Raw genomic sequence first — 14858 nt, forward strand, 5'->3', positions numbered from 1 at the left:
CCAAAAGTGGTCTCATCTTTTCATGTGAACCAACCTATTGTCGTGCCTGTGGCTACAAGGGACTTGGAGGATTCCGAGTCCCTGGATGTAGTCAGGGCTTTGAAGATTTATGTGACCAGAACGGCTCGGATCAGGAAGACTGAAGCTTTGTTTGTTCTGTATGCTGCCAATAAGGTTGGCTCCCCTGCTTCAAAGCAGACTATTGCTCGCTGGATCTGTAACACGATTCAGCAGGTGCATTCTACGGCAGGATTGCCGTTACCGAAATCGGTTAAGGCCCAATCCACTAGGAAAGTGGGCTCTTCTTGGGCGGCTGCCCGAGGGGTCTCGGCATTACAGTTGTGCCAAGCAGCTACTTGTTCGGGGACAAACACCTTTGCAAAGTTCTATAAGTTTGATACCCTGGCTGAGGAGGACCTCCTGTTTGCTCAATCGGTGCTGCAGAGTCATCCGCACTCTCCCGCCCGTTTGGGAGCTTTGGTATAATCCCCATGGTCCTTACGGAGTCCCAGCATCCTCAAGGACGTTAGAGAAAATAAGATTTTACTTACCGGTAAATCTATTTCTCGTAGTCCGTAGAGGATGCTGGGCGCCAGTCCCAAGTGCGGACTTCTTCTGCATGAAAAAAGAGAATGTGAGACAGCGCTAATTGCTTTGACGTTTTTTATATAATTAAAACACAATTTCACAATAACACATGTAAATACCGGCCAGTATTATTTAAAATATACATATAATCTAATTGACTACTAAGAAAATCAATATAGCTTATCCCTTTAAGGAACTGCTGAATACAATAATGCTGCAATGTTATATTGCAGAGATATCACTCTATCCTTTCTGGAGGCAAATGGATCGATGAAATTTGCAAATTAAAGTCCCACTGTGGATAATTCCAGCACAGTTCTGCCAAACCAGGGTAGGATATTTGCCGTGTTGGTAAAAAGCAAATCCTAACAGCACTTGAATGACACCAAATGAGCTGTATTCCCCCTTAGCACTGGGGTGTTGTATTGAATGTGTCAGTGACACTGAGGAAGCCGCCGATGCTAATTAGGAGGCGGAGAAACGCGTTTGTCACGAGCAAGACATCCGGGAGAGATACACTGCCACTTTTGCAGAATGGTCTGCTAGCCGGCCGGCGCACATTCAATACAACACCCCAGTGCTAAGGGGGAATACAACGGACTCCACACTGCAGCCTGAGAATACAGGCAGAGCCATAAGTGAGAGGAGCAGCTGTGAGAGGTAATTGGTGCTTTGCATGGTGCACCTAAAAGAACTGTTTATATACCAACCAACAGCTCATTTGGTGTCATTCAAGTGCTGTTAGGATTTGCTTTTTACCAACACGGCAAATATCCTACCCTGGTTTGGCACGCAATAAGAACTGCATACCATCTTTGAATTGATTGGTAGAGGTGCATGTTGTACCCATAAAGAACTGTGCTGGAATTATCCACAGTGGGACTTTAATTTGCAAATTTCATCGATCCATTTGCCTCCAGAAAGGATAGAGTGATATCTCTGCAATATAACATTGCAGCATTATTGTATTCAGCAGTTCCTTAAAGGGATAAGCTATATTGATTTTCTTAGTAGTCAATTAGATTATATGTATATTTTAAATAATACTGGCCGGTATTTACATGTGTTATTGTGAAATTGTGTTTTAATTATATAAAAAACGTCAAAGCAATTAGCGCTGTCTCACATTCTCTTTTTTCTGTTATCAAATTTGGGGGAATTGGAACTTAATCCCCGAGACTAGCTGCTAATACTTTGTGGGCGGTGGCGCCAGGTGTATACAGTTTTTGTTCTTCTGCATGACTTGTATATAGTTATTGCTTACATAAGGGTTATGTTAGTTTTCGGTGATACTGTGGCTATGTTGTTGTTCATACTATTAACTGGGTAAGTTTATCTTAAGTTATACGATGTGGCTGGTATGAATCTCGCCCTTAGATTTACAAAAATCCTTCCTCGTACTGTCCATCTCCTCTGGGCACAGTTTCCCTAACTGAGGTCTGGAGGAGGGGCATAGCGGGAGGAGCCAGTGCACACCCAGAATCCAAAGCTTTCTTAAAGTGCCCTATCTCCTGCGGAGCCCGTCTATTCCCCATGGTCCTTACGGAGTCCCAGCATCCTCTACGGACTACGAGAAATAGATTTACCGGTAAGTAAAATCTTATTATTATGGTTGTACATAGTCTAGCATTATACATTGGGCGGTATCCCATTAGGCCTGATGCGATTTTGTCCGGATATTTCGATTAATGACGGATGGTCATTAACACGGTATCCAATTAAAGGCCATTTTGATCGGCCTAAATTGGACCTGCAATTGCACGAAAACACATGGGACCTGAAACATAATCCCCAATAAGTGCCAGCATTGTTGCTAAAAGGATAGCCCCCAACGATTCTATATAGCTGCTAATAGAATACTGCCCATTGTAGTGTAAGATATTAATATAAGACTTAGTTTTAAAGAAGATAATTTTGGCAACATTTGGGTGAGTTACGGTATGATAAACAACAAAGTGAAGTTCTTGTGCACTCCTGTTATCGGACACCTTCAGTCTTCTGAAGGAAGACAATCGTTTCTCCTGTTCAGGATGGTCTCAATGGAAACTGCTAGCACACTAATAGTGTTATCAAGCTCCCATCTCATAAACTTCTCATGTGGATGACACTGTTTCCCAGTTACAAAACAAGTATACAATCGTCATAGGAAAATACATTTATGGTACTTACTGTGTGAAAGTATCTGGAAAAATTGTGAAAATGTATTTTTATCCTATTGTTTCCTGTATAATGTTTTTAAAATAAAGTTATTGTCTTCACTAACCTACCTGTACCAAACACTGTGATATTCACTATGGTACGGACGTTTGTTTAAATTTCTTCCCAGTTAAATTGATGCTCAGCAAGCCTGTGACATGTCCTCATCACAAAGCTGTAAATTACTTCCGATCATGAAGGCAATGGCATCTGAACAAACACTATTTAAACTGGGATTGAATACAGTATGATTTATTTGAGTTTATATGCATGTGGTGTGTAGGTTTTTTTTTTCTTTTACTATAGTTTACTATTTTTTTCTTCCACTAGTTTAATGGCCATGATAACTACATCCTCGGGCAGACTTTCACCATCTCCTGATCGTAAGTCGTTCGGTGGTGTTTCATCATCCAGCCGCCGGTTTACCCCTGAGGCTCCCTACGCAGGCAGTAATTTCTCGTCCTCACCAGGTGGACTGTCATCATCTAACTATTATTCATCATCTGGAGGTTTCTCATCAGCAGGCAGTCTGTCTTCGTCATATGGTCTGTCATCAGCGGGGAGATTTTCTTCTGGTGGAGGTTTACTACCAAGGCCCTCTTATGCTTCACAGATCCACCAGTCCTATGTTAACAAAGAAACAATAGGTCCTGATGGCTACAATTATTTCAACCAAGGCTACTAGACCAGTTTTAGTTTTTGCTGCCTTAAGTTCAGTCGTGCTAACAAGCCAGGAATGAGAGTTAAGATGCTAGCCTAGTCTCTGCCCTCATTCTTTTCCCCTTTGCTGTAATTCCACAGGAATTATTAACATCATAAGCAGTAGTTAAAAGTTTAATTGAAATCACTGTTTGTAATAGAATGTTTTCTTTGATTTTTGAAAGGGCTTGAGCAGAAAGGGAAATTAATAGGGCAGAGTTTAATTATTATAAATCACCTGTCTCTTATTGCAGTGGCCTCAGCCTACAGCCATCCTCCCATTACAGTTTAGCACCCATGGTCTGTACACCCTTCCGTGTAGCAGCCAGGGTCCTCCCTCCCCACTCTACCCACACACATTGTCCTCTATACATTGATGTGCGCAATTTACAATGCTGGTGATTTGGTTTCATATAACTACGTCAGCAGTTAAAATGGTGAGGTCCGCTCGCCTAAATCCAGAGAAACTCCATACAACTTGCTGTTCGCTATATAGCTTTGTTTAAATGCCGGCAGTGGCTATATGTAGATACCAGTTACGTGTTGGAACCAGTGGGTCGCTTTGTATCCATACCCCAAGCCCAGCTTACCATCAAGCTTTGTTTAATTGCCATGGCAAACTATTGTTCAGCTGTGAATTATTGTGTAGGCCATTTTATGTTGAAGTCTATTAGTTGTTAAAAAATTTTCTTAAATTGCAGCCAGCAGTTTCCTTATGTATATAACATTTACAGGTGCTGTCTGGAATGGTAAAGAAAGCTGAAAGTAAAATATAACTATTTTCTTGATTAAGCAGTCACTGATTTTGCACAAATGGTCTTGAGTAATAAAGGAGGTCAATTTAAGATTGCTGCATTTGTCGTCTTGGAAAACAACACATTTTGTTTACAGTACTGTAGTGCTCTTTAATGTTCGCATAATATACAAGTAGGAAGAACTATTGTTTGGTTTTTGTAAGGGTTCTACTGGATTTCAACTTGGAATAGTTTGTTGGTGAAGTGTTGATTCTGCATTCAAGCAGCACTGTCCTCGGTGGCGACAGGCAATCATTTAGAGCCCCAAATGCATCCAATACAAACAAGAGGTTTCCCAATAATAATTTGCATGTGGTCGATCTGGTATTATGGTCCTAGCTATAAATTATACTGTTTCAGCTTGTGTTTTTGCAGCCAGCCACCAGGTGGCACTCAGTGTCCAGTAATTGAGTTGAATAAACTAGGGACTTTGAGTAGAGTAATATTTCTCACACATTCAATGGGAAAATGGGTTTTAAAAAAGTTTCTGAAAACTTAAGGCTGTCTTGTGTTTTAGTGATCTTTATTTTTTTCCAACTCATTTTTCATGTGCTCTTCGTTCATTGCTTTTGTACTGGTAGCACATGTTATCACATGATACATGGGGTATTCAGTTGTTTGAAAAGTCAGTTGGGTGTCGTTTTTTCCTATCTAATAGACAGGAAGAAGCAAACACCCAACCGACTTTTCAAACATTTGAATTCCCCCCATAGAATGGACATGCTGCCTTGATGGTGACTCATTTTATCCTGTTTTGATTGAGCTTTTTATAGGTTGACATGTGAAAAGCAAACAAAGAGCACATAGGTGTGAATGAGCCCTAAAACTTTAAGTTTGAATTATGTTGCTTATGTAGCAAAACTTGTTTATTTAATATCGCCTTTCTTTTGGGCATATAATGATATAATTAAATTCCATTCCACCTTCTGTGACATGAGTATCAGAAATTTTTCTAATTTTTCTTTTTGTTGGCCCTTTTTGAAAAGCATAATTCTTATTCCTAGTGCATTTTTTATACGTTACATTAATGGTTTACGTTACGTGTATTAGAATAAATCTGATTTAGCTAAACAGGAGGATAATCTATACTAAGAAAACTAAGAACAATCTAGCTAGAATTACACAGATTTTGAATTAAACCATCTTTACTTACCTAGCGAGCAATGAATGTACTGACAACTGTACGCAATAACCAAAACCTTGTGGGCTCCTGTAATCGGAACTGCAGTAGTTGGGATGAAATGTAATCCTAGAGCCCTGTTTTAATGCCATTTTTTTATGCAGTGATTATTGGATGACAGGCACAATACAAATTGTGCTTAAAGATTACCTTCCCGTTTTTCTTTGTAGTTTTTATTTAATTAACAGTTTATTGAAAGCATCATAAGCCAAAAAAGGAAAATGATTAATAGAAAATCAATCCAATCGTAAAATAAAATCTGAGGATGTATAATCGGAGGATATATAACCATGAACCCACGTAAATGGGTCAGAATACAGAGGTAGTAGCCATATAGGGAGGCTTAAATAAAAAACTATGCAGGCCTTGGTTGTAAAAGGAGACCAGGGGTGCCAGTACTTTATGTAAGAGGACTGAAGAACTTCTTGGACTACCAGACATGTATTCTATCTGGTATGTCTGCTAAATTCTCTTACACCAAAAACTTGGGCCCAACCTAGGTTATTGATTGCTGTTTCGAGCCGCGTCCAGCTGCTTGAAACAGCGTTCCCGCTGCAGGATGGACCTTGGGTTATTGGCGGTTCTTCCATTTGTTGGCGCTTAGGGATGACATCGCCAAGCGCCGGTGATCCGACTCCATATTTTTAGTGTGACCAGGGTCAGATTCCCGTATAACACAACCCAGGTAGACCCTTTCACACCAAGCCTGGGACCCGGGTTAAATAACTTTTGATAAAGTGTGTGAGTGGGGCGAAATATTACAAGAAGCAGTAATCTTGCAGGTAGCTGCTCTAGCAATGTGTATAGTAAGTTTGTTTTGAGGAGTCTGAGTAATCTGGAATGGGCAAGGGCAGCAGGAAATTATTGTGTTTGTTATACTGTAGGCAAAGATTGTGTCACTTTTTTTTGTTCCTGTCTTTTCTACACAACCAATGTTTAGATTTTATGAATGGTATATTTTACAATTCTTTTTACCTGTGTTCTTATAATTCACATTACTGCTTTTAGTGTGATTTTAATGGTATGTTTTTTTCCACTTTCATATTTGAGTTGCAGTGCTGTTTAGAAATGAAACACTTGTAATGTGTTTTCAGTTCTTTGCATTACAGTTCCCTTTTCTTATTGCAGAATTCATTTCTATGTTGCTGATAGCTTGCCCCTCGCTTAGTCTAGTTATGTTGACAGAAATGGTAGAGTGGTAGTCTGTGAGTAACAAGGGTCATGTCTATGGTCCATCTTTTGGTCTGCGAGTCCCTAGAGTAACAGTGACTCTATCAGAATGGAATCCTGGTCCTGTTATCCATGAAGCTACTGGTGCCTGTTGTCTACCATACTAAACGCCACCTGTTCAGCGAGCTGTGAAGCTGTTATATGATTGTTGATGAATCTTGTGGAATGGGGAGATCATTGTTCAGTGTTTGAGCTGCATGGTAATACATGCTTTATTCACTTGTCTTATTCTTATTACATAAGTTATACTGTTGCTTTTGCCTTGATCCTTGTAGTTCATTCAAGAAGGCTTTGACCTAGTGCACAATATAATTCTACAAATCCCAGCATTTGACCACAAGTACGTAAATTTGGCTGGGGGCACCTTGCTTGGCATTGGACATGTACTTAAGAGGAGCGCTTGTGATCACATGTTGCCTTATGAAGTCACATGGGCTGTGAAATCATAAGGGGGAACAACACATGCTAATAAGTTACATTGTGCAAATGTTTTTGTGTTCATTCCACTTGTACAAAAATTCCCTGTGTTAGCAAATTAAACAGATGTTTTCTTTACATAACTAAAATGTGCCTTATGTTTTTATTTCAGTGTGCTGAAAATGTAAATACTGACTCAATTTAGAAGCAAGCCCCACTTTCTGGTGGTTCCTATAAACGATTGATAAGCACTAATAGATTATAATAGTGGTAAGATGTGGCAGGATATACATACCAGGAATGAGAAACAGTATAGAGTGGACTTGCTACTGATTTTTGTTTTCATCCTGCAGTTTATCACAAGCTGCCTATAAATCAAGTCAGCCAATTCCACTTAGGTATGTGTATAGATAGATAGATAGATAGGAGACATGTAAAAGGGCACTCCGGGAAAAATTGCAAAATGCCAGGGTGCCTTCCCACCAATGATATGAAGATGCAGGTATCCCCAAGCAAGGAACAGGCGACACTCCTCCGGTCTTGTTAAAAATGCCAAAATGTGCTCTTTATTTATGTCAGTTTCAAGGCCCATTGGCCTTTTCATCAGGGTGCTAACCCTGATGAAAAGGCCAATGGGTCTTGAAACGTTGGCTTAAATAAAGAGCACATTTTGGGATTTTTTACAAGACTGGAGGAGTGCCGCCTGTTCTTTGCTTGGGGAAATCCATGGATCTTTTTTTATATATATATATACACTGTGTATGTGTATACACTGCTCAAAAAAATAAAGGGAACACTAAAATAACACATCCTAGATCTGAATGAATGAAATATTCTTGTTAAATACTTTGTTCTTTACATAGTTGAATGTGGTGACAACAAAATCACACACATTATCAATGCAAATCAAATTTATTAACCCATGGAGGTCTGGATTTGGAGTCACCCTCAATATTAAAGTGGAAAATCACACTACAGGCTGATCCAACTTTGATGTAATGTCCTTAAAACAAGTCAAAATGAGGCTTAGTAGTGTGTGTGGCCTCCACGTGCCTGTATGACCTCCCTACAACCCACACAAGTGGCTCAGGTAGTGCAGCTCATCCAGGATGGCACATCAATGTGAGCTGTGGCAAGAAGGTTTGCGGTGTCTGTCAGCGTAGTGTCCAGAGCATGGAGGCGCTACCAGGAGACAGACCAGTACATCAGGAGACGTGAAGGAGGCCAACAACCCAGCAGCAGGACCGCTACCTCCGCCTTTGTGCAAGGAGGAACAGGAGGAGCACTGCCAGAGCCCTGCAAAATGACCTCCAACAAGCCACAAATGTGCATGTGTCTACTCAAATGATCAGAAACAGACTCCATGAGGGTGGTATGAGGGCCCGACGTCCACAGGTGGGGGTTGTGCTTACAGCCCAACACCGTGCAGGACGTTTCGCATTTGCCAGAGAACACCAAGATTGTCAAATTTGTCACTGGCGCCCTGTGCTCTTCACAGATGAAAGCAGGTTCTCACTGAGCACATGTGACAGACGTGGCAGTCTGGAGACACAAAGGAGAACGTTCCGCTGCCTGCAACATCCTCCAGCATGACTGGTTTGGCAGTGGGTCAGTAATGGTGTGGGGTGGCATTTCTTTGGGGGGCCGCACAGCCCTCCATGTGCTCGCCAGAGGTAGCCTGACTGCCATTAGGTACCGAGATGAGATCCTCAGACCCCTTGTGAGACCACATGCTGGTGCGGTTGGCCCTGGGTTCCTCCTAATGCAAGACAATGCTACACCTCATGTGGCTGGAGTTTGTCAGTTCCTGCAAGACGAAGGCATTGATTCTATGGACTGGCCCGCCCGTTCCCCAGACCCGAATCCAATTGAGCACATCTGGGACATCATGTCTCGCTCCATCCACCAACGCCACGTTGCACCACAGACTGTCCAGGAGTTGGTGGATGCTTTGGTCCAGGTCTGGGAGGAGGTCCCTCAGGAGACCATCCGCCACCTCATCAGGGGCATGCCCAGGCGTTGTAGGGAGGTTATACAGGCACGTGGAGGCCACAAACACTACTGAGCCTCATTTTGACTTGTTTTAAGGACATTACATAAAAGTTGGATCAGCCTGTATTGTGTTTTTCCACTTTAATATTGAGGGTGACTCCAAATCCAGTCCTCCATGAGTTAATAAATTTGATTTCCATTGATATCTGTGATTTTGTTGTCAGCACATTCAACTATGTAAAGAACAAAGTATTTAATAAGAATATTTCATTCATTCAGATCTAGGATGTGTTATTTCAGTGTTCCCTTTATTTTTTTGAGCAGTGTATATGTGTGTGTGTGTGTGTGTGTGTGTGTGTGTGTGTGTGTGTGTGTATATATATATATATATATATTTATATATATATATATTTATATATTTATATATATATATATATATATTATAGTATTTATACTTACCATTCCATCCCTTTCAATCGGGACACTTTTGAATTACACAGGATCTGTGGCTGCCTGACTTCGAGCCTGCATTTTACCTTCTTTTTAATTAGCCGCAAAACCTGTGTAATCCATGAGTGTACCAGTTTAAGGGGATGATATGGTAAACCTATATATACATATACCTACCTTTGCTATATAGCTATTTATATACTATGTGTGTGTGTGTGTTTATATTAGTGATGAGCGGATTCGGTTTTACTCGGTTCTCAAAACCGAATCTTATTGGCTATCCAAAACACGTGACATCAGTGAGCCAATAAGATTCGGTTTTGAGAACCGAGTAAAACCGAGTAAAACCGAATCCGCTCATCACTAGTTTATATATATATATATATATATATAAAGTTAACACAGAATGTGAATCCGGGAAGCCGCACTGACACTCTCAGAGGTATAGTCCAGGTGTCCGGTCAAACAGGTTAATATAACATCTCATGTCCACGCAATAACATAGACAGGACCAGCACACTGTAGTTTTGTCAAAAAATGCTGTATTAATTCCTTAAACGTGAATGAAAATACAAGGCTCGTCATATACTCATCGTTTGATCAGCACAGAGAAACACAGTAGACCACCCAAACAGCCGTTTTCGGACTTAATCCTTCATCAGGGGAACAGTCATCAAAGTGCCATAGTGCCATGTGCAAAATAAGCCTGTATAAAGTGCCAAAAAATTCTATTCACTTGTGTGCTCTATTTAAACACACCTAATGGTGCTTACCTGTCACACCTGCGGTCCCCGCCATCCCCCTCCTCCGTTCAGACCCATCACCCCGCCCGGCCGGGGCACACCGCAGCTGGAGCGCACGCCAGCGACCCGTCAGGCCGGAAGTCCGGACACGCGACACGCACGCGTCACCCAACCGGAAGTCCGGACCCGTGGACCGCATCATGCGTCCCACCCACGATGCAAACACCAGCCGTTCAGGGCAACCTAAGTCCAAACCCAAGGGGAGCATGTCAGGGACCCAGTGCCACAGGCTACACTCATAACAGTATACAGATAACATATCATAATGCCCCAATCATATTCACCACCTAACTAACACAGTGAATCCCCCTCAATACTGTCATGTATCGGGTCCATATATTGGTAAAATGTCAACTCTAATAATTACAACAAAAAGAAGTCGATCATCACATACCCCGATCCACGACAATATTGACGGAGCTAACCACCTAAAAATCTAAAACCTGGAGAATGATAATGAAACAACCCATTGGTTAAGCCCAGAGTACCTGCATTAACTCATTATGCATAACCTTATATTACCATTGGGATCTTCAGTCTATCACCAGTGCCAGCATTACAAAAAAGAAGTAAATGAACATTCCTCATTAAGTCCATTAGGGACCATCGCATCAAGTGTGTAAATCCACCGGCACTCTTGTTGTAATAACAGTCTATGCCTATCTCCTCCTCTTCTCAAAGGTGGTACATGGTCAATAGGCATAAATTTAAATTCACTTAACTTGTGTCCCATAGCCACAAAGTGCCTAGCTACCGGTGGCGTGCTTCCATCCATTTTTTGATACGCCTTCTTTATAGAGGATCTGTGCATCGCTATCCTCTCCTTCAACATACGTATCGTCTTCCCTATATAGATTTTCCCACAGGGACAGAGTATCAAGTATGTCACAAATTTAGTGTCGCATGACATCCGAAACCGTAGCGGGTACACTGTTCCTTTAGTAGGATGACTGCATGTCTTTCCTGTCATCATAAAGCTGCAATTCACACAGCCATGGCACTTAAAGGCACCCTTTTGTAGCTGCAGCCATCTGTTACCCCTGCCAACTCTGGGGCTGATATCAGAAAAAGTCACCTCCTCTTTCAGATTATGGCTACGGCGGTAGCCAAATAAAGGTGTATCTTTGCAAAAGTGTTTCATCACTGGATCGGTCTGCAGAATATGCCAGTGTTTCAAGATAGACTGACGAGCCTTGTTTGAGGAAATTGAGTATGTGCTGGCATACACCATTCTGTTATTCTTTTGTCTCTGTTGGGGTATCAATAGTTCTTCCCGGGGTAATTGTAAGCAACGAGTTATCGCCTCTTTCACTTCCCTCACATCATAACCCCTCTCGACAAATTTATCACCCATGGAATGTAGAGCCTCAGGCAATGCAGTTCTATCAGAGACTATTCTTGCGACCCGAATCAGCTGCGAATATGGCAGTCCTTTCTTTAATGCTACCGGATGGAAGCTCGAGGCAAGCAAAAGAGAGTTTTTATCAGTGGGCTTCCTGTACATGCCGGTCGTCAATGTCCCTTGTTGTATGCGCACCAGAACGTCCAAATAATTAATCTCAACATCACTACTGGCACTGGTGAATTTAATAGATCCCGGTATGTTATTAAGTTTATCAACAAAATCATCTAGTAGTTGCTGGCCACCAGTCCACAGCATGAATAAATCATCTATGAAACGTACATAGAACTTAATATGCCGTGAATATATGGGATCACCCATGATGTGTAATAGCTCATATTGGTACATAAAAATATTGGCGTAGGATGGGGCCATATTGGACCCCATCGCCGTACCCTTGAGCTGCAAAAAAAATGAATTATTGAATAAGAAGTAGTTCTTGTGTAGAACCACTTCAATCAATAACAATAAATAATCCAGTGGTGGACCCTCATACTGTGGACTGTGGCCAACAACATCCCTGACAGCAGCAATACCCTCCTCATGACCAATGTTCGTGTAGGACGTTTGGCATTTGCCAGAGAACACCAAGATTGTCAAATTTGTCACTGGCGCCCTGTGCTCTTCACAGATGAAAGCAGGTTCTCACTGAGCACATGTGACAGACGTGGCAGTCTGGAGACACAAAGGAGAACGTTCCGCTGCCTGCAACATCCTCCAGCATGACTGGTTTGGCAGTGGGTCAGTAATGGTGTGGGGTGGCATTTCTTTGGGGGGCCGCACAGCCCTCCATGTGCTCGCCAGAGGTAGCCTGACTGCCATTAGGTACCGAGATGAGATCCTCAGACCCCTTGTGAGACCACATGCTGGTGCGGTTGGCCCTGGGTTCCTCCTAATGCAAGACAATGCTACACCTCATGTGGCTGGAGTTTGTCAGTTCCTGCAAGACGAAGGCATTGATTCTATGGACTGGCCCGCCCGTTCCCCAGACCCGAATCCAATTGAGCACATCTGGGACATCATGTCTCGCTCCATCCACCAACGCCACGTTGCACCACAGACTGTCCAGGAGTTGGTGGATGCTTTGGTCCAGGTCTGGGAGGAGGTCCCTCAGGAGACCATCCGCCACCTCATCAGGGGCATGCCCAGGCGTTGTAGGGAGGTTATACAGGCACGTGGAGGCCACACACACTACTGAGCCTCATTTTGACTTGTTTTAAGGACATTACATAAAAGTTGGATCAGCCTGTATTGTGTTTTTCCACTTTAATATTGAGGGTGACTCCAAATCCAGACCTCCATGAGTTAATAAATTTGATTTCCATTGATATTTGTGATTTTGTTGTCAGCACATTCAACTATGTAAAGAACAAAGTATTTAATAAGAATATTTCATTCATTCAGATCTAGGATGTGTTATTTCAGTGTTCCCTTTATTTTTTTGAGCTATGTATGTATGTGTGTGTGTGTGTGTGTGTGTGTATATATATATATATATATATATATATATTTATATATATATATATATATATATATATATATTATAGTATTTATACTTACCATTCCATCCCTTTCAATCGGGACACTTTTGAATTACACAGGATCTGTGGCTGCCTGACTTCGAGCCTGCATTTTACCTTCTTTTTAATTAGCCGCAAAACTTGTGTAATCCATGAGTGTACCAGTTTAAGGGGATGATATGGTAAACCTATATATACATATACCTACCTTTGCTATATAGCTATTTATATACTATGTGTGTGTGTTTATATTAGTGATGAACGGATTCGGTTTTACTCGGTTTTACTCGGTTCTCAAAACCGAATCTTATTGGCTATCCAAAACACGTGACATCAGTGAGCCAATAAGATTTGGTTTTGAGAACCGAGTAAAACCGAATCCGCTCATCACTAGTTTATATATATATATATATATATATATATATATATATATATATATATATATATATATATATATATATATATATATATATATATATATATATAGAAAAAAGACAGTTTCCCAAAGGAGCTTGCAGTAATGCTTTGGTATGTATCAATATAAATAGTGTCCTTAATTTTTTATATATAAAAAAAGGATTTTATTTCCTTTAAAAGTACAATACATAAAAATTGTTCAATTACATTCAGTAACACTTTATACATGAGATGATTAAAATTCCATTCTTAGTCATATAGTGGTGACTCTTGAAGAACGCAATAGTTGTCTCAGAAACCCAACGCGTTTCGTCCTTCGGACTTCATCAGGGGCTTTGCAATCTAAGCATTTAAAGAACATTTTGTGAACTTCCGACTCTCAAATGGAGTCACTATATCACCTCATAGATACAGGTATACATACCAAGAGACTTCAAAACAGATAATCAGCATATAAATCTTCTATAAGTGGACAATTTACCAGAGCGGTATTGGATAATATTCACCTCATGGATTATCTGTAAAACCATTGTATACAACATCAATATATATAAAGTATACAGTACATACATATATAAAACATCAATCAATAAATAAAATAAAATAGAATATGGCCAGAATATATTGAAAAGGAGGAGGAATAGGAGATGAGAAGGTGATCCATGGATAGGAATCAAATTCTTTTAGAAGGTCAGACTCATTTGAGCTTGATATCATTTCAAAGGTATGACTTTTAATTTAGAAAAGTCATTTAGTATAAATGTAAATAATACATAAGGTTGTCATAGGCTGCATATGAAATTACAGCTGATTTCAACTATTAAAGAATTACTCGTGGTGAATGTTAATATTTTCACATGTGCTGTTCTTTCATTTATATTGAGACATGTTCATACATACCACTTCGCTTATTCAGAGGTTTATAAGACAATTAATTCCCAGAATTGGGCCAGAATTGTTTTGACAAAGAGTCAATATAAATGACTGTCGCAATGCCTGTGACAGAAAAATACATACATGTAATCGTGATTAACCACCTTAGTCATATCGCCACGATATATATAGAAGTGTCAATGTGACATTACTCATGATAAAATTAGATCAATTATCAAAGTATGGAAGTCAGAAGTAATTCATAGCTAAAGAAGGCTATAATAGCAACATCCATAA

The 14858-nt window shown here is 40.7% G+C and overlaps 1 protein-coding gene and 1 long non-coding RNA gene across 5 annotated transcripts in view; one reads left to right on the forward strand and one right to left on the reverse strand.

The window, feature by feature from the left end:
* The window catches only part of ZNF346 (zinc finger protein 346), a 254243-nt gene that overhangs the window by 162431 nt on the left and 76954 nt on the right, over positions 1 to 14858 (forward strand). For 3 of the 4 annotated variants that reach the window (XM_063927942.1, XM_063927944.1, XM_063927943.1), the window contains exon 7: positions 3115 to 7253. The exons of the other annotated variant lie outside the window; for it this stretch is intronic. In XM_063927942.1, the coding sequence (XP_063784012.1) occupies positions 3115 to 3469 (355 nt within the window). In that variant the 3' untranslated portion in view covers positions 3470 to 7253. Of the gene's footprint in view, positions 1 to 3114; positions 7254 to 14858 lie in introns of those variants that run through there. 4 annotated transcript variants of the gene reach the window in all.
* The window catches only part of LOC134935466 (uncharacterized), a 1067-nt gene continuing 326 nt past the window's right edge, over positions 14118 to 14858 (reverse strand). Inside the window, exons 2-3 of the long non-coding RNA XR_010180158.1 lie at positions 14589 to 14684; positions 14118 to 14206 (exon numbers count right to left, since the gene is read on the reverse strand). This is a non-coding gene — a long non-coding RNA (uncharacterized LOC134935466). The remainder of the gene's footprint in view (positions 14207 to 14588; positions 14685 to 14858) is intronic.

Source organism: Pseudophryne corroboree, chromosome 6, assembly GCF_028390025.1.
Source record: "Pseudophryne corroboree isolate aPseCor3 chromosome 6, aPseCor3.hap2, whole genome shotgun sequence".
NCBI lineage: Eukaryota > Metazoa > Chordata > Amphibia > Anura > Myobatrachidae > Pseudophryne > Pseudophryne corroboree.